This window comes from Lynx rufus, unplaced genomic scaffold (genome assembly GCF_022079265.1).
Source record: "Lynx rufus isolate CCGP_SWC_20201006 ecotype Redwood Valley unplaced genomic scaffold, mLynRuf1.p SCAF_2, whole genome shotgun sequence".
Lineage (NCBI taxonomy): Eukaryota > Metazoa > Chordata > Mammalia > Carnivora > Felidae > Lynx > Lynx rufus.
In genome coordinates this window covers 139,537,628-139,564,849 of record NW_025814834.1, presented here as the reverse complement: position 1 = coordinate 139,564,849, position 27,222 = coordinate 139,537,628, and the positions used below count along the sequence as shown (strand labels likewise).

Sequence of the window (27,222 nt, the reverse complement as noted above, 5' to 3'; positions counted from 1 at the left end):
CACGGGGTTCAGAATTCTGTATTTAGAGGATAATTGGTCAGGAAAGCACTTTCAGGAATGCTGATGAAGAGCAACTTGTTTGGAATCATTTTGAACTTAATGTGTGCAATGCTGATTTCTCAGTAATGAACTGAGGAAGGGTTTCAGTAGAATGAGGTGTATTGTAATTGAAGTATATTTACATATCAATTGTTCTTCCTTTATTAATTTCTCTAACAAAGCCATCACTCCCTTTTCTATCTTCACCAGCTAATTCGCTGCTGAATCCCTATCTTTTGCCTAACTCTTACTTTAGCTGCCACAAATGATAGAAAATGTCAGTCTTTGTTTGCTAATTCAGTGCATTCAGACAAAATGCAGCATGTATTTTTTTGGTTAAAAAAAATTGCGAAGCTTAAAATATATGGTTTCTAAGGCTTTTGCAGTGAGAATGAAAGGATTCACTTAAAATTGATTTCTGTAAGCCCTAATTATACAGTACATTTCATAATAAGCATTGCAAAATCTCAGCTTAGGAACAAAAAAAAAACTCTTAGTAATAAACTGTCACTACAATCATCAGTGTGCCAAATTTAATTCACAGATAAATAAAAAGAAACCTTGAAAGCCGGGCAGAAGTCTAGTATAAAGTGTAGGCTTTGGTATAACTCTGTGCTAGTTAAGGAACAAGACTTTACAATATATTTCAGGGGTCTCAATGCCTTTCTAGTCAAGGTGTTCTTCCAGCTGTCTCCTCCAGTTCATGGTCAACTGGTGTCTACTCTCTCTGGAAAGAGAGATACTAGGGGCTGCTGCTATCAGCTGACCTACATCCCTTCTCCACAACCCCCAGGACAATTTCTTTTTCAGAAAAGTTACCCCTTGCTTAGAAGCTGCCACACTGGGTTGAATTACCCGATCCCTGTCATCAAAGGTGGCAGCCACGCACTTGAGAATGATGTGGGAAAACTCCAGTGAGAGTGATAATTAAACTTGGAAAATGAAGGGTCACCTTCTTTCGTTCAGCTCATTGGGTTTGGCATCAGAGTAATTCCAAAACAGTGGGGGATATTCTACTCGCAGCATGGCAATATCTAGGTGCAACACATTATTTCTCTGGGTTCAAATGGGAATGCCATTTTAATTGTATTTAAAATGTTATCGTTGATATGGAGGATAAAAGTGTTAGAAATTAGTTCTAAGGATATAGAAAAAGAATAATGAGTATAATCTCAATGGCGAAAGAATTAGAAACAAGAAAAGCATGCATTGTTTTCTCAGAAGGAAAAAGCATATAGGAGGAGAAAACTGTTTCCAGGGAAACTTTGAAAAGAACATTTAAATGTGCTTCTTCTTTCTACTTGACTGTGGAATCACAAAGCAAGAGTTTCATATCAGCTTTCTCGTCTACTTACTGTCATTTCTTGGAGGCCGCTGTATAATATCTCACTCCTGCCCAAAAGGGAGTAGAGTTTGAGACAAGCCAATGGCAGGAGTTCTCTTCCAGGAAAAGGGATTTTTTTTTCAGATACTATGGCTTATCTAAATACTATAGAAGCAATATCTGGAGAAATTATATTTCATCCTCTTATGTTGCATTAAAAAGTAATACTGCAATTTTAAAGGCCTGAAATGATACTGCACTTTGTGCACTAGAGAACACTATAATTAGACAGGAGCACAGATGCTAAAAGCAAGTTTCAAGTTCAAATTCTGGTTTCACCATGTAGAATAGTCCCCCTTTATCTATGAGGGATACATTTCAAGACCTCCAGTGGTTACCTGAAACCATGGATAGCACTGAACCCTTTATAAACCATGCTTTTTCCTATATATACATACCTATGATAAAGTTTAGTTTATAAATTAGGCACAATAAGAAATTAGCAACAAAAGCTAAGAATAAAATAGAACAGTTATAACAACACACTGTAATAAAAGTTATGTGCATATGGCCTCTCACTCTCTCTCTCTCAATATTGTACTGTATTCACTCTCCTTCTCATGATGATGTGAGATGATAAAATGCCTATGTGATGAGATAAAGTGAGGTGAATAACATAAGCACTGTGACAAAGCTTAAAGCAACTACTGACCTTCCAACATCAGAAGGAGGATCATCTGCTTTCAGACTGGGTTGACTCCTGGTAACTAAAACCAGGGAAACTGAAAGGGGAACCGAGGAATAGCTGTGCAACCCTGGGCATGTAATGTTACTTCTTTGTTTCCTATCAGTTTCCTCTCTGTGAAATGGGGAAAGTAATAGTACCTATCTTATAAGATTATTTAAAGATTGAGTGTTAAAATACATAAGGCATTTATAACAATACCAACCACAGTTTAATATTATAAGAGCTCACACTTATTATTTTTGCTATTATTTTACGGTTGTTCAGTACCTAGTATAATACTTAAAACCTGTAGATGGTGTTTAAAAATACATTAATAATTCTTCTTATACTTGACCCACTTTTTGTCCCTGTCTTTCTGAGAAAAGCTTCCCACAAGATTTTGGCCCTTTAAAAAACAAATAGCTCAACATAATTGTTTACTAGAGTTAATTGCATAATGTGAACATAGAGTATTTGCAACATCAATTTCAGAAAGTGAAAAATTCCTAAAGAACAGAATCTACAGATATCATATGGGTATTGATAGTTCCCTTTATATATGAAGGTCTGACTTGAGGACGATTAATTTTATTCTATGTGTATATATTTTGTTTCAAGGTAAGAGAGCTTTGAACCAATTAGAATACTCTAAAACAACAACAACTTAATGGGTTAGGCAAGAGAATGAAATAGAAAGTCCCTTTATAAGATTTTTGAATTTATCAGTTTGTGGGAAAACATCCACAAATTTCATTAGATTTTAAAATATCTATCATTAGAGTACTTAAAACATTCCAATTCGTCTTTGAATCTTTTCTACAACACAAAGACACACATTGTCCAAACCTCAACTTCCATTCATCACCAGCTCTGAGACAGAAAATGATGGGGGTGGGGGGAGCAGAAAATTGTGTGTGTGTGTGTGTGTGTGTGTGTGTGTGTGTTGTGTATATGCATATGTGTATCAGAGTGATGAGGGGAAAAAAAAATAAATGAATTAAGAACAACTCTAACCATCTACTGAAGAGAAAATACTACCTATAGGTTAAAAAACTACTGGCGACATATAAAAATCCATAAAGAAATGAAATATATGTAATCTTTGTGCACAGTACTTTTAAAGAAAGGGCTTTATAAAAGATAGTGACTCATTTAGTATAAAGGTATTAAAATTATTTGGTAAATTATTTCCCACTGAAAAATAAATAAACTATATAAGAAGATATTCTGCTTCTGCCTCAGGTTTATATTTAAAATGATTTATAGCCTGCAATTTCTTCCTAAGGTCATCACCTTCATAAATACTAGCTACATACAGTGAAAACCAAGTCAATAAAATGAGGATTTCATTTCTCTTCCTCTGCTTATGTAGATACTTCTTCCATCTGCATGGCACCCATTTATAACAAAGCCTCACATTGTGTGGATTTTTATGAGTTCTTGAGCTTTTCTTTCTTTTTTATCTTTCTATGCATCAGCAAAGCAACTGGCAGATTCTTTAATAAAATATATTATACACATTAATATTTATAAGCCTATGAATTGGATGTTTAAATAAACATTCACCAACTTATGCCAATTCTTTTGTTTTAGACGTTAAATCACACTTACATTGTCTGGAAAGTCAGCTTTTAGTTCGGTGACACTTTGACACCAATATGCAGCTGTTTTTTCACTGATGAGCTCAATATTCAGGAAGGAGCTTTGTCCAGGGCCATACATGGGGCCAGAGGTAGTCCCCCGGATGATTCTAGGCGAAACATTTGTCACGATGTCCTGATAAAAGAGTAAAGATATTGGGTCTCCTTTTGACCAAGAAAAACTACAATCTTTATTTGATGCTCATTTCTATATGACAATATCTTACCAAGTCCTTTCTCACATTTTTAGAGAAGAATTTTAAAAATATATTTTAAATTACATGTGAATATAAACTACTTCCAAATGAAAGAGTAAACAAAGTATTTGTCAGCTTTATTTAAATTACTTTCTGTAATTGTAAGGTTAGCATCATAAAAAAATATGTAAATTCATTTTATTGGTTTTGGGCATACATATTTTAATTTGTTTGCAATTAAATAATAAATAAAAACCTGATAAGTAAAATGTAAGAATATTGGTTCAGTCTAGTTAATCCAAATACCTTCAATGACATTTTAATTCCAATAAAAGCTAATGTTTTGTAAAGAAAAAAAAACACTATTTTTCTTAAAAAGCAATTCCAATGTAAATCAGCCAGGGAGTACATATTAGTACCACTGGCTCATCAAACTTTAACACATATTCTAACAAACTAACTGGGTCAACCTACCTATAGAATTCTAACTATAAATTCACATTCAATGAGAATTCAGTTCTTCCAAGACTGAAATGAGGATATCAATAACTTCCTGATAACTATAAACAGTAAACAGTCAAATTAACTTGCTTGTTAAGTGTAATTAACAATGTACAACTGCTTCTAAAGCTGTATTAACAAAGAAGAGTAACATTCTTACATTACTAAAAACTAAAAAGAAACAAAGAAGAAAAATGTTTCTTTAGCCAACTTCCAATTAAAATTAATTTTGAGTAAAGGTCATTTAGTTAAGGATTTATCAGAATTAGTCATTTAAGTACCCCTCCTCACCATCTTGTCACTTTTAGTGAGATAACATGAACCCCCATTAGTATATAGCAATTAAGGTCAATTTACATATTTTAATTAAGAACCACCCCATATAAAACAATTAGCGTAATAGGCATACTAACTGGATTTCATAACATTTGGACGTTTTTCCAACTAGATAGACAGGAAACCTTAATTAGCATTAATTAGTGCTGATCTGCATATGTTTGATAAGGCATACCCTTGCCACAAAAGATTATTTATTCCTGAATCTGCCAAATGCTACAGTTGCAGAGGATAAAAGGACTTTTCTTCACATTGCATGTTAATTTCTGGTAATTTACATTCACTTTTACATTCGAATTAGTATATTATAAAATAAATGGTATAAATGTTACAATAAGCCTCCTTAAATATGTACATTTTTACTTATAGGAATCCTGCCAGTTAATGTTTTACTAATTAAGCCATTCCACTTCTATTGTAATTATGGGCAATACCACCAGCCTTACTTTGATTTGCCATTGTGAAACAGTGTTCCACAATCTTATAATGGGTAAAATGACAATTCAAGTCACTCCAGAATGCTCAGGTTTAATGGGTCAAATTTCTGTCTTGGCAAAGGCTTAAATGTATGCTCTACATCCCTGCAGGTGGCTTCTGTGCAGCTTACCCGGGTAGGTAACTCAAGTGCTGCCATGGTCTGAGAACACGATGCTAGGAATGTTTCTATCAAATAAGGCTTATTTTCTTCTATTTTTAAAAAAAATTTTGTTTAAGGTTTATTTATTTTTGAGACAGAGAGAGACAGAGCATGAATGGAGGAGGGTCAGAGAGAGAGGGAGACACAGAATCCAAAGCAGGCTTCAGGCTCTGAGCTGTCCACACAGAGCCCGACGCGGGGCTCGAACTCACGGACTGTGAGATCATGACCTGAGCTGAGGTCAGACACTTAACTGACGGAGCCACCCAGGTGCCCCAGGCTTATTTTCTTCTATATTCCAACTTTCTTCTATATTCCAACTTTAAGCCTTGAAGTCTTCATTTCCTCTGCTCTACTCCCTAGTCTAAAAGACTTTCACCTAGATAAATCCAATCTAGGCCACAGGTTTTGCCCTATATAAAACTTGGCCAAGGAAGTGAATCCAGTCCTTACTCAGTTCACCAGCTCATGTGCCCTGGCACTGAAGAGTCCCACAAATGAAGGGGCACCTATTTAAAGGACCACTTTATAATTTAGCAGCACCTCCTGCTTATTCAACAAAACTGATTAATGTTAGCAGCATCCCTCTTCCTATCCATTCTTCAGGTCTTAACTTAGACCTCAGTCAGTCCCTTTGAGAAACCTTTCCATGTCTCCAACATCATCAAGTCTTAATAAGCTGCTCTGACTTATGCCATCATAGCAATATATCCTTCCCCAATTGGCATTCTTAACATCCTGTAGTGTAACTGTCTATATTCTTGTCTGAACCTTTCACTAGAGTATAAGGATTGGAAAAGAAACGATCTCATTTGCTAACACATGTGCAGCTTCTAGCCTGGCCTTTTTTTTTTTTTTTTAAATTTTTTTTTTTCAACGTTTATTTATTTTTGGGACAGAGAGAGACAGAGCATGAACGGGGGAGGAGCAGAGAGAGAGGGAGACACAGAATCGGAAACAGGCTCCAGGCTCTGAGCCATCAGCCCAGAGCCTGACGCGGGGCTCGAACTCCCGGACCGCGAGATCGTGACCTGGCTGAAGTCGGACGCTTAACCGACTGCGCCACCCAGGCGCCCCTAGCCTGGCCTTTAACAGGTGCTCAAATAGTGTTTTCTGAAGAAGCCTAAAGCAAAACCCTAGGCACTAGAATGGGTCTTGTCCTGAGGCAGGGGAAGGATAGAGGATTTATTGCTGGCCTTATTCTGTTGCTGAACAGACATTATATTCAAATTTCAGGTACTGGTTCTTTGCTTTAGATCCTTTCCTACTAGTCTGTTACTCTAGAATTGGGGACTTTCCTTGCTTCCCCTGATACCTCAGCGACCCCTGAATACAGCTCCCTGTCCCCAACTACAGTTGGTAACACTGTGCTTGACACAGATTGCCCACCTCTCCCCATCTCAGCCTACTGCAGAGCCTCAGTGACAGGAAGCATATTTCAACTTCCTCACACTGTAGCTTTTAAGATCTCCCGGATTGTTGGCTCTAACTTCCTGGGTTTATCTGATCTCAAGGATCGAAATACAATGGTTTTATTCAGATACAATCTGACTCTAAGGCTTTCTGGGTCAGGTGGATGTGAATTCCTAAACTGGTCATTGGCTACCTAGAGGATTTCTTGGCTGATGAATGTATTACGATCTTAACCAACTATAGTTGCTTCTTGTGTCTGTGCCCTAGGCTGGGACCACATCTTCATAGTATGTTTAGGCTTTTTTTTTTTAATATCATAAAATAAAGAAGACACAGCATAGAAGAATTGCACCTATGCTGAGTAAGGAAAACCGCAATGGTCCAGTAATTCTAAGCCATATACTATTTTACAGTAACCCGCCTAATAACAATTAGGCCAACAACCCACAGTGGGAAAATGGCCAAATTAACAAGATTTAAATGGAGGACAGTCAGGGGTGTCTGGGTGGCTTAGTCAGCTAAGGGTCCGACTTTGGCTCAGGTCATGCTCTCACAGATTTGTGAGTTCAAGTCCAGTGTCTGACTCTGTGTTGACAGCTCAGAGCCTGGAGCCTGTTTCATTTTCTGTGTCTCCCTCTCTCTCTGCTCCTCCCCCACTCATGCTCTGTCTCTCTATCACTCAAGAATAAACATTAAAAAAATTTTTTAATAAAAAATAAATAGAGGACAGTCAAGCAAATGCTCCATTCTTAAAATGCCCCACTTCAGTGCTAACTTAAAACCTAAAATTCTGACATTAGAGATTTTTCTTTTGAATACTGTGAGTTAAATTTATTTTTAATGTTGGGGGTGTTTTATTTTTCTCTTTTATAATCTGGTATTAAACTCTAAATATACCAGGGGAGAATTATTAATGATCTATTTAACCAAGATCAAACAGTAAGTGCAAGCAAATCAGAGGGAAATTTTATCTACTTCATAATCAGGGTTGCTAATTCCTTTATGTTGATTTATGACAGGCAGTGTTTCTCTGAACAGGTTAGTGTTCTCTTTCTTTAACTCAAGCCAAGAAAAAAGATCCTTAACAACCGCCCAAATTGCATATGCCTAATGTGTAGAGCTTGTCAACTATCAGTGAGTCAACTGTTGCCATTGTAGCAATTTAAAAATTCAGTGTATTCCAAATTCAGTGAAAGTGCCGAGATTCCAAGATTGTCACCCAGTGATAAATTGGTAATAGAAGTTTTATTCTAGGTTTTCTTTCCCAAATTCATTCATATTTGCTATTATTACCTTATCAAAAAAAAAAAAACCCTTCTCCACTAACTTAAGACTTCTTGGAATTGTTAAGTGAAAGGTGAATGAAAACTTGGATACAACCAATTACCCTTGGTTATATGATTATAGAGTTAAAGCTTCAATAATTGGGCAATAACTTACTAAAGCTTTTGACCTGGGAATACTAGAATTTGAGCATGATTTCATAAGATAATATTTTGCTTTAATATTTAATAGCTAAATTATATTAGCATTGCTTAAGGGAATTAATATAACAAACATATTCAGAATATTTAGAACAAACAAGCTTATTCTCTATAACAAAGAAGAAGAATTACCATAGTTCTAGTCTTCAGTGCATTAACAATATACTGATTTTTTAAAATTGATGTTTATAGATAAGAAAATGTTAGGTGATATCTCTGCTTTGTGTGATATTGTAACTACCATTATATAATCGAATGTTAGTGACCCCTTAACATTTGAAGTGATGCTAGTGATTTTTCAGCATTAGTAAAGAGATTTAAATGGTAAACAGGCTGATTATATTTGCTTGTTTAAGTTCATTTACTTGACCTCTCTTATCCTAAAGAAAAAAAAAAAACTATAGTGTTTCCATGGTTACCACTGGATCAAGATAGTCACTATGGCCTCAATGAACAGAAAAAGAAACTTTGCAGAGATGTCTTGTTAAGAGGCTAGGAAAAGAAACAGGGTCCAAAAAAGTTGAATTAAAATGAAAAATAAAATTTGCAGAATGAACCAGAGCTACTCTACCACAACAGATTAATTTAGAAATCTGTTGAGTGAAAAGAGCAAGCTGTGGAAACATATATAGAATATGATACCTAAAACAAAACAAAAAACATAACATACTGTTTAGTGAAACACACTTATGTGACCAAATGTAAGTATAAGAAAACAATTAAAATAATTCAGAGGAATGGTTACCTCTTACAATAGGTAGATGCTGGGGGAGAAATTGGGGATGGTGGAGCAACGATGACTTTCTAAAAGTATTAGTGATATATAATTTTAAAGAAGTTTCACTCTTGAACTGCAGAAACACATGGTAAAATGAGAAATCTGTTTTATGCGTTTTGTGGTATCATAGTGCATATTGTTATACACTATAGGTAAAGTTTCATTGGTTTACCTGAAAACCTGTAATTTAAATCTTAGGGGTAAGTCATTCCTTTCTTAATTCCCAAAATTCTGCCATAAACTGGCTCTTCATGTCAAACAAATCTTTTAATTAGTTTTAAAAGCTAGAATTTTAAAAATTAAATGCACTGCATGACAAATTGTCTTCTAAAATATATCACTTTCTGTATGAGTGGGCTTTATCTAGACATTATTCCATAAAAGAGGAGAATCACTTTGCAAATAAATCTAACAACAAATATCCTGTTATGTAATATGGTTCTATCATTATAAATCTGGCATACTGCTTCCCTGGGAATAGCAAAAAAGTAAAATAAAATTCAACAGTGGCCCAGTTTCCAGTGCAACTCCACTATTATGAAAGAAGTACCTAACATTTTATTTTCTTCATGAGCTAAGTATATTAATATTTGATCACTCCTCAAAATAAATGTTATAATGGTCAGAATAATCTGTACGTGGTTGTTTTGGAGGGGTGGAATGGGTAGGATGAAAATTTGTTCTTAATACATCAATTTTCCATCCTAGTGTCTTATGTAAAGATAGCGCTCAAAAACCTGAAATTGTGACCAAATTTACCCATTTGTCATCAGGAACTTTGAATCTGTCTACCCACATGGAAAACACAGTGAACAAGAATGACAGTGTTATCTACAAACACAAGATAAATTACCAGAGAATTTGTCTACTGCTGCCCAGCTCTAGTAAGCATTAGAGATGAGACTAGAATTCAGGCACATTTAGGTGATATGAATAATATTAGTGACCACTTAACATTTGATGCAGGTGATACTAATCAGCACTAATTTTAGTTGCAAGAAAAACAAATCAATTTAAACAAGTTAGACTTTTTTAAGAAGTAGGGATGTGGTATTTACTTTAAGGAAAAGGAAAAAAAATCCCGTAACAGGAAGGAAGGAAGGAAATTCATTTTGAAATGTTTTTCTGTCTCTTCTCTCTGCTTCTCTTTGCATAGCTCTTCATCCTTCCCTCTTTCTGTGGAGGGCTTCCTCTGTTACAGTTCATATGATAGAACCATAGGCCCCTGACAGGTTCCAAATTATAAGGTATAGGTAGAGTCATATTCAAATCTTGTAATCTCTCAAGTCCATGATTCATATATATGGTCATATAAACAAAAATGGAGTAATTGAGAGCTAAGCAAGTAATTTTAAAGGAGTCTTAAAGAATCTACTACACAGGACTGGTCTTTGCAAGGTTCACCTTAGAAGGCTTACAAGAAAATATCATATGGACACTAATGAAGTATAATTATTAATTAGGAAAGTGGATGTAAAACAGACAAAATTATTATCATGTAATGAAATGAAAATTTCCATAGTCTTGAATAAACCATAACAATCCATTTCCTATTCCTGTAGCCCCAAACCTTGCAAGATCAGAGTTGCAAGAACTCTTTAAAATCCTCTCATGTTTTAGGTTGCATCGAGAATTCTGTGACTCCAATGTGTTGATGTGCTGAAGACAGTCAACACAGACAGCCTGGGGTACACTCAATCTCAGTCTTGCAGCTGGACTGAATTGATGCAATGGATAGTCTACTAAGAAGGGTAAGACAGTACAAGTAAAAGGAAAAAAAAACCAACACATTGTGTTCTAGAATGAACAGGGAAACAATTTACAACCTGATTAGGCTAAAGGAGGGGAACAAGGAATAGAAACTGAATATTCTGAATGTCTACTATGTGTCAGGGAAGGAATTTTACTCACACACTCTCTAGTGCTCACTTTGGATCAAACATCCCTGACCTCTTAGATAGTGTCAAACGTCTAAAGGATTTGGTATCTCACACTGTCTAAGTATGGAGATTAATTTTTTGAATTTTATTTATGTCATACTAGTAAAATGTTCAATCACAGACTTGTGTAGCCTTTTGTCTTTCCTCTTGTCCTTTTTCAAAGAGCTTATAACTTTGTAAATAGGAGAGCAAAAAGTAATTTGTTTTGCTCTTTGACTTTCTCATCTGTCAAACTGGCTTCACTACATGCTTTGCTATATGACAGAGAGGTTGCAGGATTTTAAGTGAAATATTATAGCACATGTCTGATGTGGTGTTTGATTAAATACATATTTATTCGTTCATCAACATGAGCTTTAGAAACAGTCAAAACAGAAGAGTTCAGGCACCTGGCCTTAACTAGTACATGGGCTGAAGTTGAGAAAGCAACAGGAAATGAGGATGTGAAGATTGTAGAGTTGGGTCAGATTACAGAGTCCTGAATGACTGTTTTAAGGAGTTCAAACTTTTTTCTGCAGGCTTTGAGAATCCATTGTGTTCTGTCTCCTATTCAAGTTATTAATACCAATAGCTCACAGCAGCTGTGCATTCACAGAGATAAGTTTTACAAGGAACAGATGAAGAGCTTTTTCAGAGCTGATATCAGATGGATTAGAACGTGATTAATCAACAGACAGACTGATTAAATTATTGGGTTCACTGTTCAGATAAGAGGTTTTGGATACACTCTGCCAAACTGTAATTAACTTAGAAATTTCTGCTGGCCTGCTTATAAGATGATCATGTGATATGCTTTGAAGAAATCTTTTAAGGCCCAGAACAGCAGCTGTGAAGGTGTAAGCATGAGTCAGTTTTAATAATTATTAATCATCTCCAAGTATTAAAGCAGGATTTTCATTGAAAATGATAAATATTTTTTAAGAAACTTCACTTTTTATAAAACTTGTATAAATCCTCTGGTTTTACTCTAGAAGCCACTGTAAACGAATAGCCATCATTTAAGGAAGGAAGCATCTAAATAATTAGTTTTCCATTTCTGCAGTAAGGTTAACAAGATGCACAACTGAACTGGTATCAAAATAAAATTTCTCAGGGATCAAAAATGACGACAAAGCAGAGATTCCTAAGGACAAACTACCTGCAGGGTGGTGTCTTCTCTCAAGGTTTCTGCTGTTCCCTGATGGCCTACAGCCTGATTTCTAATGGCTTAGACATACCTTAGAGAGAGAAAAAGTCAGGGCTTAACCATAAGAAAGGACAAACAAAAAGCAATGCTCTCAATTTGTGAACTAGGAAACACCCAGAGGGCAATGGTGGTGTAAATGTCCATTTTAGCCTTAATTATGGATGAAAAAGAAAATAAATCTCCCTTAGGATTGCACACTTGTGTGGACTGCAAAACTTCAAGTTGAAAATTTGGTTTAAAGGTGACCCCTAGTCATGGTGTCCACAGGTAACTAGGAGATGTAGTCTCCAACTCTGTCTGGAGGGATTTTTTACACCAGGTATCAAAAAATTCCCAGAAATAAATTTCCATGGAAAGTGAACTCATAACAGAATAATTCTGCTAAACAAATGAGAAAAAAAATATTGGAAGTGAGAGTCAGGAGGCAGAAAAAGCTACAAAACCAGACTTACAAGGGAATACAGATAACTGAGATTATCAGATTTAGAATCAAATGTTTATTATGTTTGAAAAATAAAAGAGGGATGTATAATCAAAGAATAAGAAACTCAAAACTTATCACGAAAACTTAAAATATAAGCAAAAGAAGGAATATCTAGAAATTTAAATATATATATATATATATATATACACACATATATATATATATATATATATATATATATATATATATATATAACAAATTGGGAAAACAGAATTTTAAGAGTTTGGGGTAAACAAGAGATTAGACATAGCTGAAGAGAATTAGTCAAGTTGATACATGGGAAGACTACATGAAAGGTAGCAAAGTCAAATGGGATGCAAAACATGATGCAGAGTTGAGAGGCATAGAAAATGAGTAAGAATGAAAGGAGAGATCTAAGTGGGGCTCCCAAGAATATAATGGGGAGTCTTGAGAGAGGCATCAGTTCAATAGAGATTGTTAAAGATTCAAAAGAATCAATGAGGGACAGCAGTCTTCAAATTCAGGGACAATAACAAACTCAAGGAAAGTTTTTATTTATTTTTTAACTGCCACCTTGTAGTAAATAAAACACCAAAAAACAAAGAGAAGATTTAAAAAGCAGCCAGAGAAAAAAGAAGACTCTCTACAAAGGAAAAGCAGATTGACAGTGAACTTCCTGGCAGTGCCAATGGAAGTCAGAAGAGAGTAAAATATTTTCTATAAAGAAGGAATGTTAACTGAGAAGTGCATAATTTCAAAATTATAACTCAAGGATAAGGGTGAAATAATGACATTTTGAACAAAAGAAACGATGAGCAAATGGCATACAACAGAGAAAACGAATGCGCTAATGCTAATTGGACTGGGATAGATGTGAAAAACAAAGTATTGAACAATAACAAGAATAAAGCAAGTTGCATAAAAACGTAAACTGTATGATTATATTAAATGAAATAGAGAAACAGGCAAAACTAAACAGCATACTGTTCAGACATACATATGTGGTAAAACATATACAAAAGGAAGAAAATGATAATTATAAAATCTACGTCATTCCCTCTAGAGGGAAGACAAAGGGATATATCTGAGTAGGCAACACAGAATCAAAGGTATAGGAATATCTTCTGTTTCTCTTTCAGTGTGAAATGTGAAAAAAAAGGTATTCATTTTATTATTTCTTAAAATGCATATCTAAATTATATACATGCTGTATTTCCTAGTGAAAATTAAAAAAAATAGGATGTACACCTGAAGATGGTATTATTCTAGAAGCAGCTAGCTAATAAGACTTTAAGATTGGCAAGTTCTGTCTCAGCATTACCACCTGTGTGTATATATGGCCCTGAACAATGTCTTAGAAGGAGTATTCCTTCTGGTCATTCCTCTAACAAAATGATGAGATTGTATGACATGATCCCTTATACCACTTTTGGCCGATACTCCTTAGGACAGTAAAAAGTTATTTATCTATAAAACATACAAATTGGAAATATTTCAGATTGGGCGTGTTGCTATCTGAAATCTTTTTTTGGTCTAGGACACAAATTTATGATTTAGGGGTAATCTTGAACTCATTAAAAATCACTTCAGGTAACAATACACAAGCTTTGGGTATCTTAGGTAATCCTCCCCACCAGTATCCTACTGACAAATGGGAAAATGCAGTATGAGGGAGAAAAAGAAAGTTTATTTCTGACAAGATCTGCAAAAACATTGTTAACAAAAAAATCATTTGAGCAAATACACAAAGTCAAACTCCTCTAAATGTAAGTTAAGCAGCCATGAGATTTAACACTTGAAATAATAAAATTTTAAGTCTGCTTTCTCATAATTCTAACACCCTTACCCAATAGCATTCTTTCATATATTAGGCCATAAAGATGCTTGTATTATAATTACAAAACACCATTTAAAGAATGTATTATGTCCTATAGCACTTAGCCTTGACAAACAATTACTGGATATCACATTCAACTGAATAAAAAAAGCAATCTTTATTACAGGTTAAAATTAGCCTTGGAACAATAAATGCTTTCAAAGCTATTGTAAACTCCAAACTGCTTCCCACCAGTCTCTTTAGAGGAAATGCAAACAAGTAAACTGAAGGACATTTGAAAAACTTCCTTTCTGTGTCCTCTGAAGTTTTGTCAGGTTTTTTTTTTCTTTTTAGTTTCATAGGGATAATCATGTTATACCTAAAAGATGATCAGTATGGCTTCACAGGGAAGGATTTTACACGTTAGACTCAAAACAAAACAAAACGAATAACCAAACAAAGAAACTCTGAGAATTCTGGGCTTTATAATGTGTTATTCATAACAAGACTCTATTTTAATTATTAGGACCACTTTTTAGGTTTTATGGTAGAAAAGAAAATTAAATGGCAAGGTCTATTCATTGATGCAGTTCAGAGGTATGCTACCCCCAAATAAGGCACCTTGGTGCATTACAGATCTTCAACTGAAGGAATTTTAAAAAGGTGGCAGAAGGAAAGTCACTCTGACCTCACACCTCTGGCCCTAATTCTCTGACACAGGTCTTAAAACTCCCATGTGAAAGATCCTTTCTCTGTATCAGGAGGAGGGAAGGCATTCTTAATCACCAGAGACCTGGAGTTTAGGGCCAAGAAATCCATACAGACAGCCCTTGTTAAACTCATCCTTATCTTCCTAGTTAACTTCTTCACCACTTGCTACCCATAACCCAAACCCCTCTGTCCTGTCACTTCTTCACAAACGTTATTATTTCTTTGTCTAAAAGGTATAACAGCTTCCTGCTCTGGTCACTTTGGCTCTTCATTCTCTCGGGAAGACTTCCATGTACATGTAAAAATTCAATATAATGTGTATGCTTTTCTCCTGTTAATCTGTCTTTGTCAGTTTAATTTTCAGACCCAGCCGGGACCTGAAGAGGGTTGAGAAACACTTTTTCCACCCCTGTAATTACATTTGTCAGTTGGTTCAAACCCAGTCTTCGGAGATAATGTACTCTCTTATCTCCTCATCCTTCAGAAGACAGTATAAAATGTAGAATTCCACCATTTAAATTATTTAACCAATTATTTTACTCATGATAGTTATTAATTCTGAAAGTGGTATAATCATAATCATAATGAAAAAGAGGTGGGCAGATGGAAATGCTGGATATAACCCTAAAATAAATATTATTAGAGTTAACCTAAAAATAAACTGGATCTTGGTAGAGATGTTAAAATCAAAATCTGATCATTTTGCTTAAAATACTGATCTGAGACTCTAACCACCAACTTCTTAGGTCATTAGGTAGTTAGAAGAAACAGTGTGTGGTCAGTTTTCTTTTGGGCTGTAATCATATTCTGACCTTAAGTGTATTTAAATTAATTTATAAATTAAATAGCAATAACAACAACAATAAATACCTTTAAGTAGCAATTAATTGAGTCACTTAAATTCTTGTCTGGGTGTCAAGATTGATAAAAGCATCTCCAAATGACAGCTTTTATTTATATAGTGGTCTACAATTATCATCTGTGTTTCCACATATACAATGAACCTTCTTGAACATCCTATGGAAGGAAAGAACACTTTCCAAGAGTATTTACTGAGATATTTGGAGATGAATGGGGGATTCTGTGATCAGATCACCTTAGGAAACCATCAAGAAGATAGCTTCTCTTGGTGACGCATATAGTATCTAAGCATAGTAAAGGCCTTGAGATATCTGGGACTAAAACTACTTGTCTATAACCCATTTTCTCACAAACCTGTTAATTCTTTTTTTCATGTATTACCAATTAATATCCTGTAGCACATTTACATTTTATAGAAAGAGATTATGACATATATATAAGGCAGTGGTCTCCAGAATTTTCTGATCATGTATCCATCAATAAAAGCAACCTTTTGACCATGCATCTCTAAATAAAACATTTACAAAAAAAGAAATCAGAAAAAAGAGATAAGCATAATATTAATAGTTATTTTCACACATTCTTACCATATCTTAGTGCTTTAGAGACCTCTGGACAGGAGGATATTTAAAAAGGTCTGTCTCCCGAGGGGCCTGGGAGGCCAGTTGGTTAAGCGTCCCACTCTTTATTTCAGCTCAGGTCATGATCTCATGGTTTGTGAGATCAGACTCTGTGATGAGAGTGGAGCCTGCTTGAGATTTACTCTCTCCCTCGCTCTCTACCCCTCCCCCATTTGCGTGTGTGTGTGTGTGTGTGTGTGTGTGTGTGTGTGTGTACACACACACGCACGTGTGACTGCACTCTCTCTCTCTCATAAATAAAAAAAGATCTGTCTGGAGTTTAAAAAGAAGAGGTATCTATCCATAGAGGAAACTAAAATTCTAACTTAAGAAGATTAGTAATTTTGTCTAGAGCAGAGGTCAGTAAAATTAAACTTCTACTATAAACAGTCAGGTAGTAAATATTTTAGGGTTTGCGGGTAGTATGATCTGGATCACTCCACTTAACTACTGAACTCCGCCACTGTTACAAGAAAGCAATCATAGCAAAATGTAACAAATAAGAATGTCTATGTTTCAATGAAAATTTATTTATGGACACTAAAATCTGAATTTCATAAATTATGTATTAAACAGCTGTGTATTTCTTATTGCTACTTATATGAATTTCACATAACTTTCACAAGTCACATATATTATTCTTTTGATTTTTTTCCCAACGATTTAAAAAAAGTAAAAATCATCATTAGCTCATAGGCTATACAAGAACAGGCCAGGGACCAGATTTGGCCAGTGGGCCATATTCACAGACCCTTGTCGCAAGTGTGTAGGGGCAAATTAAAGAGGAAAGCCAAGTATGACTACAGAGGATGAGGTAAAGCATCATACTGATTGTCTTACCAAGCTCTAAGGGTGAAACGTGAATAGTCATGTTTCTTTTTTTTTTAACGTTTATTTATTTTTGAGACAGAGAGAGAGCATGAACGGGGGAGGATCAGAGAGAGAGGGAGTCACAGAATCTGAAACACGCTCCAGGCTCTGAGCTGTCAGCACAGAGCCCAACATGGGGCTCAAACTCACAGACCACGAGATCACGATCTGAGGCAAAGTCAGACGCTTAACCGACTGAGCCACCCAAGCGCCCCGTGAATAGTCTCGTTTTTTAAGGTGTAGTAGGGTTTAAAACATTTAAGCTGCTCGACAAGATGTAGCAATAAAAAATAAACAGCTGGGCAATATACAACAACTGATTACAAATAAAATTTAAAGAGGAAGACAGATCAAAATATTTTTTTAAATAGGTGGTGTTTTTTGGCAAGTTTTCAGAAATCTCCAAAATTAGTCAAAGCTGGTTCCATGGTCTTTACAGCCCTCTGTGGACAGTCAGAGAGGATAGTCTGACTGACTCTGGGGATAGTCAAATACTAATGTTTATCAGCAGGAATTGTTTTTGTGAAAATGGTAGAAGTGAATTGCCTTTTAATAGATCAACCTCATTAGAAAGAAAATGTAGTACTAATATCTGTACTATTTCATAGCACTATATAAAATTATTTTCAAGTTTAGGTGAGGGTTACACAAACATCATAGATCTCCAGAAGCCTTTTATGTGATAAATTTAAATGTAATAAAACCTCATGGTTCTGATTACCAAAGGCTAAAGAATGAGTAATTTATACACTGCAGGCCTACAGAAGTACAACTTGTCTGCTAAAATAGCCCTAGGGGAAGATAAAATTAAAAAGACAAAGGACAGATAAATAAAATGCCACTATTTTCTCACTAAGCTTTTTGGCTGTGGTTGATTAAAAAAAAAAAGTATTATTACTGATTTTATAGTAGTGAAAATAAAACAATAGTTACAAGCACCACTGTTTAATACTAGCTATAGAGAAGAGAATTTTGAAATTTATTCATTAGCATATTGATAAGTTTGTTTCTATAACAAAATTAAATTATACTGAAGGTTCACAACTTAGACTGGAGATACTAACTATAGCACTAGATTATGATCTTATAATTGAATTATAATGTCTTGGATCGATTTTACAATGGGAGTAATTTCAAAATCTTACTTTTAAAAAGTGGTTACAAACCTAATATAGAGAGAAATGTGGAAGATCCCAGGTTCCTGAACCATAATAAGCAAGGGATCTCTGATTGCTTCCTTAGATAAGACAGAGGATATAAGCTAGAAAAAGTATTTAAATAACTGCTGATTCATATGGAAAAGGATTTCTAATATTATAAAAAAGGGTTCTATCCCCAGCCAGATCATGTCCATCATTTTCACAAATAATTGATAGATAGCTATATTTAGACCTGAATGTAGACACAGAGAGGTCATATTTATTGAATGTGCTGATGGTGTTGAGGGGAATTAGAATAAAGTAATTTAATGGAGTAAGAGACCAGTTTAAGAGACATAGGCAATACTGATTACCCCAAACTTACTTCACCCATTTCACCTACATTTTTGGAAACTTTTTTTTATATATATAAAGAGGCAGCAAGGTGTATTAGTTACAAAGAATAGGAGCAACTGCCAGCAACCTGGCACTCAGAGGAGTGCACAACTGTTGATCTTGGCTCGTGAGTTCGAGCCCCACGTTGGGTGTAGAAATTACTTAAACAAACAAGCAAACAATCAAACAGACTTAAAATAAAAGAATAAAGTCAAACTACTTGAGTTCACATCTAATTATTTAATCATATTAGCTGGGCCACTTAGACAAATAACAACCTTTTTACTTCATTTTCTTTGTTGGTAAAATGTGATAGAGATAACATCTCAAAAAATTATCTTGGATAAGCTCAAAGGAGGCACATGGGATGTGCTTAGAACAGTATGTGATACAATACAAATAATTCAAAGAATAATTATTATAATTCCATGGTCTTCTTCTGTGCATTAACATTCTTTGCCCTTATATACTTCTAATATATGCAATATAATGTGGCTGTCTACCTTACCAATGGTGAATTGGTGCTGGGTATTCAGGAGGCTATACATGGCTCTGAGTAGTACACCTGGATCCAGAAAATGGAAGAACACTGGTCTTGGGGGTGAGGGTTCTAAGTGCTAACTTAATGCAGCTGCACATGTTAGTGATACATGGCCCCCTAACAGATTATAAGATTTCGGAATTAGTTCCCCTGATGACATGCCACACTGCTTATTCTGGAAAAGGGAAAGGATTTGAGCCAGAGATTGTGAGTGCTACAATGTAGAAAAGATCCAGGCCATATATATCCTTTTAAAAAACCATTGAATAAGCCTGAGATGCTTACTACACTGATGCAAGTGTGTATAAGGAGATCAATAAAGTTTCCTCAAAAATAGCAAATTGCACTACCTCTATCTTCAATATGTTTGCAAGGAGATCATAAACCAAAGTAGAGATCTCAGAATAGGGGAAAAAAATGCTACAGTCAGAGAGGGAGACCAATGTGTAGGATACAGAATCAAATTCCAAAAAGATGGTGATGGGCCAGAATGGTGGATTTTATTTAATAACATGTAATAAGTGATTATACTTTGGGTCCAGCACTCCAATACACATGTACAAGATAGAGAAGGCATAGTTTATCAGCTGAAAAGAATAATTAGTAGTAAATTAGTATTAGAAAAAGGAATGTGATTCACACCCTTTTCAAAGCTCTTCAGAGTACTATCTCCAGTTTTGGGCAAATGAGAACACTTTTAGTGGAAAACAACAGCAGAAGAAAAGGTTAAGAGATAGAGTTATATCATATCAAGAATAGTTAAAGGAAATAAGCATAGTTAGCTTGAATAAACTAAAAAAGGGATAAAAGCTTTTATCACTTATCTGAAGGACAGTCATTCAGAGGAAATTTAGACTTTTTCTGAATCACCTTAAGATGGGATAACTGGCACAATAATTAGAAACTATTCAACAGCATTTCAGTACTCTCTAACATCCAAAGCTATTTAAAGAGTCAATTACTTGTTTCTAGAGAGTTCTTCTTAACTAAAGTATTTGAGAATAGCGTAGTAGATACCTACTGGATTATCTATGTAGCACATCTTTTCCAAGAATTGCCTTTTCTCTCCTTCATCCACTTGGTTGCAGGAGCCATACATATAGGTTTAGACTGATTCAGAGGCAATAATTTTAGACATGGTTCCAGTTTCTTATTATACTTTATTCCTTAGGCAACTTCATTCATGTCAGTAGGATACCCCCTTATATTTTTCACTTCAGTCTAAGTAGTTGCAACCAAAACAAGACTAACATACATATTAACCAGGGTAGTAACTAACAGTGATGGAACAGGTAAATAACTGCAAATAAGCCTGTAAGTCCCATTCCAGGTGATATTTTGTATTTGTGTGATATCCTATTTTTAATAAACATCTATTTTTAAGGGGAGGGTTTAGAAGTGTTATGACAAACCCCAACCCTCACCCAAATCTTATTAGCCCAAATACCCTTAAAAAGAGAAGAAAATAGGAGAAAAAGTTCTCCACTAACATACTGAATTTTTGAAAAACAATTCTCTGTTTTCCCCTTCCCCAGACCCCGGCAACCACTATTCTGTACTCTCCTTCTATGAGTTTGACTATTTTAGACACGTTACATAAGTGGAATTATGCAGTATTTATCCTCCTATGACTGGCTTATTTCACTTAGCATAATGTTCCCTAGGTTCATCCATGTTGTCACAAATGGCATGAGTTCCTTCTTTTTTTTAAGGCTGAATAATATTTTACTATACGTATAGAACACATTTTCTTTATCCATTTATCTGTCAATGGATCTATGAATAATGCTGCAATAAACATGGGGGTGCAGATATCCTCATTTCAAACTTTGAGATCTTTATTTCAACTCTTTTGTTTATATACCCAGACGTGGGATTGCTGGATCACATGGTAGCTCTATTTTTTGAGAAACCTCCATAATATTTCTCTTTAGAGCTGCATCATTCTATATTTCTACCAGGAGAATACAAGGGTTCCAGTTTCTCCACAACCTCACCAACACTTATGGGTTTTGTATGTATGTGTGTGCATATGTGTTTTATAGTCAACCTATCAGGTATGAGGTGATATTTAATGGTGGTTTTGATCTGAATTTTCTTGATTATTAGTGATGGGTATAAAGTTTTTGTTATGCAAGATAAGTACATTTTAGAGATCTGCTGTACAAAATTTTACCTATAGTTATAATAATATGGTATTGTGCAATTCAAAATATGTTAAGAGGCTAGATGTCATGTTAAGTGTTCTTACCAAAAAAAATCCACAAAAGAACACAAGGAAATTCTGGGGGAGATAAAGAATATGTTTAGTATCTTGGTTGTGGTGACAGAATGGGTGTATGCATATGCCCAAATTAATTAAGATGTATATATTAAATGTGTGCAAATTTTTTGTATGTCAATTATGTCTCATTAAAACTTAAAACGTGATACTGAATTTTTGAACAGATACTAATTATTGGGTATACTACTACTACTACTACTAATACTAATCATGGGTCACTGACCTAAAAAATTCCAAGCTACAATGAAATCTTCTAATGATGAACACTGCAGTTTAGGGTAAAGAACGGAAACATAACCATTTCATTTTCTGAGTAAATATGAACGTTAACACAGTGAAGTACAAATGCTAATACAGCCCAGTTATACATACTCTCGATGTTTGACTACATATATGAAAACATACCAAATATATATTTCGAATTAGATATAGATGAGGAGTACTGGCAGACATATTTCACATTTTAAATTTCAAGGGACTATCTCTAATAACTTCTAGGATTTGGTATTTTCTGATTAGTGCTTAGGTATTAAGACAACTATCCTTAAAGCAATGTACAGATTAATATTACTTCTACTAATTTTATATTAGAAATTTTTAATGTACTTATTATTCATTCATTTACCAATAACTTAGAGAACAATTAGTCTGTACCAGTTACTATCCATTAAAATTAATAAATAACCTATGGTGGTGCCTGGGTAACTCAGTTGGTTAAGTGTCCAACTTTGGTTCAGGTCATGATTTCACGGTTCCTGAGTTCAAGCCCCCACTTTGGGCTCTGTGCTGACAGTGCAGAGCCTGCTTGGGATTCTCTCTTTCCATTTCTCTTTGTCCCCCACATCCCACTTGTATGCATACTCTCTCTTACACTCTCTCTTAAAAATAAACTTAAAATCAAATTAAATTAATAAACAACATCAAAATGAATGAAAAACATGAAACATGTGTTACTCATATTTAGGTACAAAGTGTCATGGTAGTATATAATATAGAAATGCATACAGACATGTAATTTTATTATTATGAATATCCTTCCTAATTTTTTATTTAATTTGAATGATATATAATACTCTTATAACAAATCTTTGTCTTTTTCTTATACAGAATTCTATAAATTATGAATAAAATGAAATTCTATTGAAGATTCTTATGATAGATTTGGAATTATAAAAAAAGGACTCAAAACTATACCTATAGAAATAAATTAATAAGAATACCTTAAGAATATGTTCTAAAAAGAGGAAAGAGGTGATAATATATATTAGTAAAAACAGCACACATAGTAAAAATCAGTAATTTAAACAGTATGGCTTTGTCACAAGAAGAAACAGAAAGATCAATGGAACATGGGAGAAGACCAATGTATGTGGGCATGCGTGTGAATATGGTGTATAGTTATACTATAACATTTAATTAATGGAAGAATATGAGTCATCAATTGTCCTAGGACAGTTGATAAATATTTACACGAAAATAAACTCTGGATGATTGGGAAACTAAGTATAAAAGTGATGAAAATAAACAGGAAGTAAGGAAGGAAGGAGGAAGGAGGGAAGGAAGGAAGGAAGGAAGGAAGGAAGGAAGATCTATACTTACAAATAATTAGAAAAAATGCAAATGGAGGAACATCTATAGTTACAAATAATTAGAAAAAATGCAAATGAAAAGCTTGGAAACTATTTGCAACATGGCTAGCATGGATTAAAATTCTTGATATACTGGGAAAAAAAAGAATTAATAGCTGAGTTCTGGCCTTTGTTCTAGCTCAGGGGTCGGCAAACTTTTCTGTGAAGAGCCATTTAGTAAATATTTTAGTCTTTGTGGGTTAATCAGTCATTGCCATAACTATTTCCAACTGTACCATGTAAACCACCATAGACAATATAAGCTAATAGATGTGGCTGTGCTCCAATAAAACTTTATTTACAAAACTAGGCAGGAGGCCATATTTGGCTTAGGGACCTTAAGTTTGCTGACCCCTAATCTAGCCTTACAGATAGCTAAAGACTTGGATTCTGGTCAAATCCTCCTTGCAACAGTAACTCAAAGAATGTATATTCCATTCAGGATAATTAGGAGTCCTGCTGAAGATATGCTTTATTCATTGGATGCCAGCACCTTGTTGAATTTGGTCATTAAGTAATCTGTAATTGATGTGATACAGGTACATCAAAGGATGGGAGCCATGGACTAACACAGTAAAAACAAAACAAAACAAAACAAAACAAAACAAAACAACACGTAAGTGGATCCTAGAGCTCTGAACTGAGTTCTTACCTGGTCAGCTTCTTTTCTAGGGACCATGTAAGTCCACAGTGCAGAATGAACTGTGGATACAGAAGTTGCATCAGAGACCGAAGGTAGTTGCTTTTTGCTGTTTCTGTAAGGGCTACACAGACATGTCTCAGATCCTTTTCACAGCTAAGTAAACTTGATGGTGAGTGTGAATTTGACTATCAATCCAAAGCCAAAGAAAACTCTGGCCAGGAGGCATAAATTATGTAAGTATGACTATACAGGTTTTAAATCAGCAAAAAGATGAGCCCTCTAATAGAAAAAAAATGGCCAAAAGATAAATAAACAGAAAACAAAATAAAAAAAATTCCATATAAAATTAAAAAAATGAAATAATAAAGAATTTTTTACCTCATTAATAATGAAAGAAGTAAATATTAAAGTGGCATCCTATTATATACCTATCAAATCAGGATTTATTTACTGATAAAACTGTCTGATAGAAGCTTGAGGTAATAAGGAACTTCATGGACAGTTAGTGAATTTTATGCTGGAAAACTTGAAAGAATTAGGAAACAGATATGTACTCTTTGAACTACAATCTCGCTACTAAGAATTTATTTAAAGTCTAAGTATAGCATTATTTATAGTAGCAAAAGAAAATTAAAATATCCTAAATATCAAATAATAAATTCTTAGCCATATAGATTATGTGAAACCAAAGTCAGCCAACATTGTTCACTGCCTACCCAACAGCCATTTCTATTTTTGCTCTTTCTGACAGAATCTTGGTATTTTTTTAGGGGACAATGTACCCAACTTAAGACTTGCCTCTCTAAATTCTCTTCCACCAAGGGGAAGTCATCATCTGGCCAGTGAAACATAATCTCAGAATTTCTGAAAAAGCTTTGCTTTTCTGGTATCATTGCAATGTCCTGCTTTTCTTCTATTTCTTTCTGCCTGAAAAACATTTCTCAATGACAGCAATAAATACTAGAAAACAAAAAATCATGCCTTCAAATTTTTAAAGAGAAACTATTTTTAAGCTAGGAATTTTAAATCTGCAAAAATTCTAAAAAATGTACCTACTAAACACTCTTTCTGACTAGATTTCTGGATGCTTGGTTTTAGGAAAATAAGAGATCAAAACAAGAAAAGAAGAAATGAGATTCAGGAAACATGGAGAGTAGCATACAGTAATCTGAAGACAGAGAAATATAAATCTAGATTACAACAGGAGAGGCTGGTCTCCAGAAGATAGAATAAAACTGACTCAATTTTTGGAACTTTGTATAGAAAAAGCACTTATACATATGTAACAAATCAGGTAAAATATATTTAAAAAAATAATGATAGTTTTATAAAAAAAAAACCCTTAGCATCACACTCTCCAGTTCCATCCACGTTGCTACAAAAGGCCATATTTCATTTTTTCTCATTGCCAGGATGGAACTGGAGAGTGTGATGCTAAGTGAAATAAGCCATACAGAGAAAGACAGATACCATATGGTTTCACTCTTATGTGGATCCTGAGAAACTTAACAGGAACCCATGGGGGAGGGGAAGGTAAAAAAAAAAAAAAAAAAGGACGTTAGAGTGGGAGAGAGCCAAAGCATAAGAGACTGTTAAAAACTGAGAACAAACTGAGGGTTGATGGGGGGTGGGAGGGAGGGGCGGGTGGGTGATGGGTATTGAGGAGGGCACCTTTTGGGATGAGCACTGGGTGTTGTATGGAAACCAATTTGTCAATAAACTTCATATAAAAAAAAAAAAAAAAAAAAAAAAGAAGGGTTCCTTCTGAGGAAGGAACACTTGATTTTAACCCACCTCGATTTTAATCCATTTTGGACTCTGCCCTCCAGAACTGTATGAGAATAAATCTGTATTGTAAAAAAAAAAAATAAATAAAAAAAATAAAATAAACATTACAAAAGAAAAAAAAAAAACCCTTCTTTAGTGTGCAATTAAGACCACATAAAAACTTTTGTAAGACAAAGGAAACATAATCATTGCACATCCCTTGGGTCAAAAAGGAAAAATATTTACATGGACTTAGTAGGATAAACATTAATAACAGAGAACTAAATCCTGAAGAACTACAACAGGAAGTCAATAGAAAATGTCTAACTTAAAAAAATTGCAGTGTAAGAATCTTATTTAGAAGCATGGATTTAAAAAAACCTAAAAAATGGTCAGAGTTGAAAGCAGTTGCTTTGCAAGAGCAAGAAAAGAACATGTGAAAAGGTGGGGCAGAAGGCAAATGAATTTTATATATACATTTTTAGTATTATTTGATGTTTAACCTTGTGTGCATATTACTTTGCTAAAGGCAAACTTTAGTTTTTTATTTAAAAAATTTTTAATGTTTATTTATTTTTGAGAAAGAGAGACAGACAGACAGGCAAAGCATGAGCAGGGAGGCACACAGAGAGAGGGAGACACAGAATCCTAAGCGGGCTCCAGGTTCTGAGCTGTCAGCACAGAGCCTGATGTGGAGCTTGAATTCAGGAGCCATGAGATCATGACTTGAGCCAAATCGGATGCTTAACTGACTGAGCCACCCAGGCACCCCAGGGCAAACTTTATTTTTAAAAAAGTTATAAAAAGTAGGCTAAGAGAAACTGTGATATGAAAACCAGTATGTTAAAGATTACTGTCCCCTATGTACAAAAATGTTCCTCAAATATTATAGGCAATTGACTCAATAGAAAAATAGCCAATATCTGTCAATTATTCCTCAATAAGGTTGGAGAAAGACAAAGGATGTGTAGTCATTTCATAGAAGAAGAAAATACCAATGATGTGAAGAAGTGTTCAACTTTACTAGTAGTCAGGAAAATGCACGTGAGAACCAGGGGATACCATTTATCACCCATAGGACTTTGCTTTATGGAAAAACTTTAAAACATTAACAACAAATGGTGCTGCAGGTGGTAGTGAGGATAGATGCTCTTACATTATTGAATATATAAACTGCTAGTATGTTTTTAGAAATCAATCTTCAGTGTTTCTCAAATTAAATAATATATATACAGTGGACCCTTGGACAACATGGGTTTGAACAGTGCAGGTCCACTTACATGTCAATGTTTTTCAATA

General features: G+C 34.6%; 1 protein-coding gene across 1 annotated transcript in view; it reads right to left on the bottom strand.

Annotated features, from left to right (window-relative positions):
* Window positions 1–27,222, bottom strand: part of DPYD (dihydropyrimidine dehydrogenase) — an 862,187-nt gene that overhangs the window by 336,393 nt on the left and 498,572 nt on the right. The window contains exon 14 of the mRNA XM_047084253.1: window positions 3,702–3,866. Within this exon, the coding sequence (XP_046940209.1) occupies window positions 3,702–3,866 (165 nt within the window). The remainder of the gene's footprint in view (window positions 1–3,701; window positions 3,867–27,222) is intronic.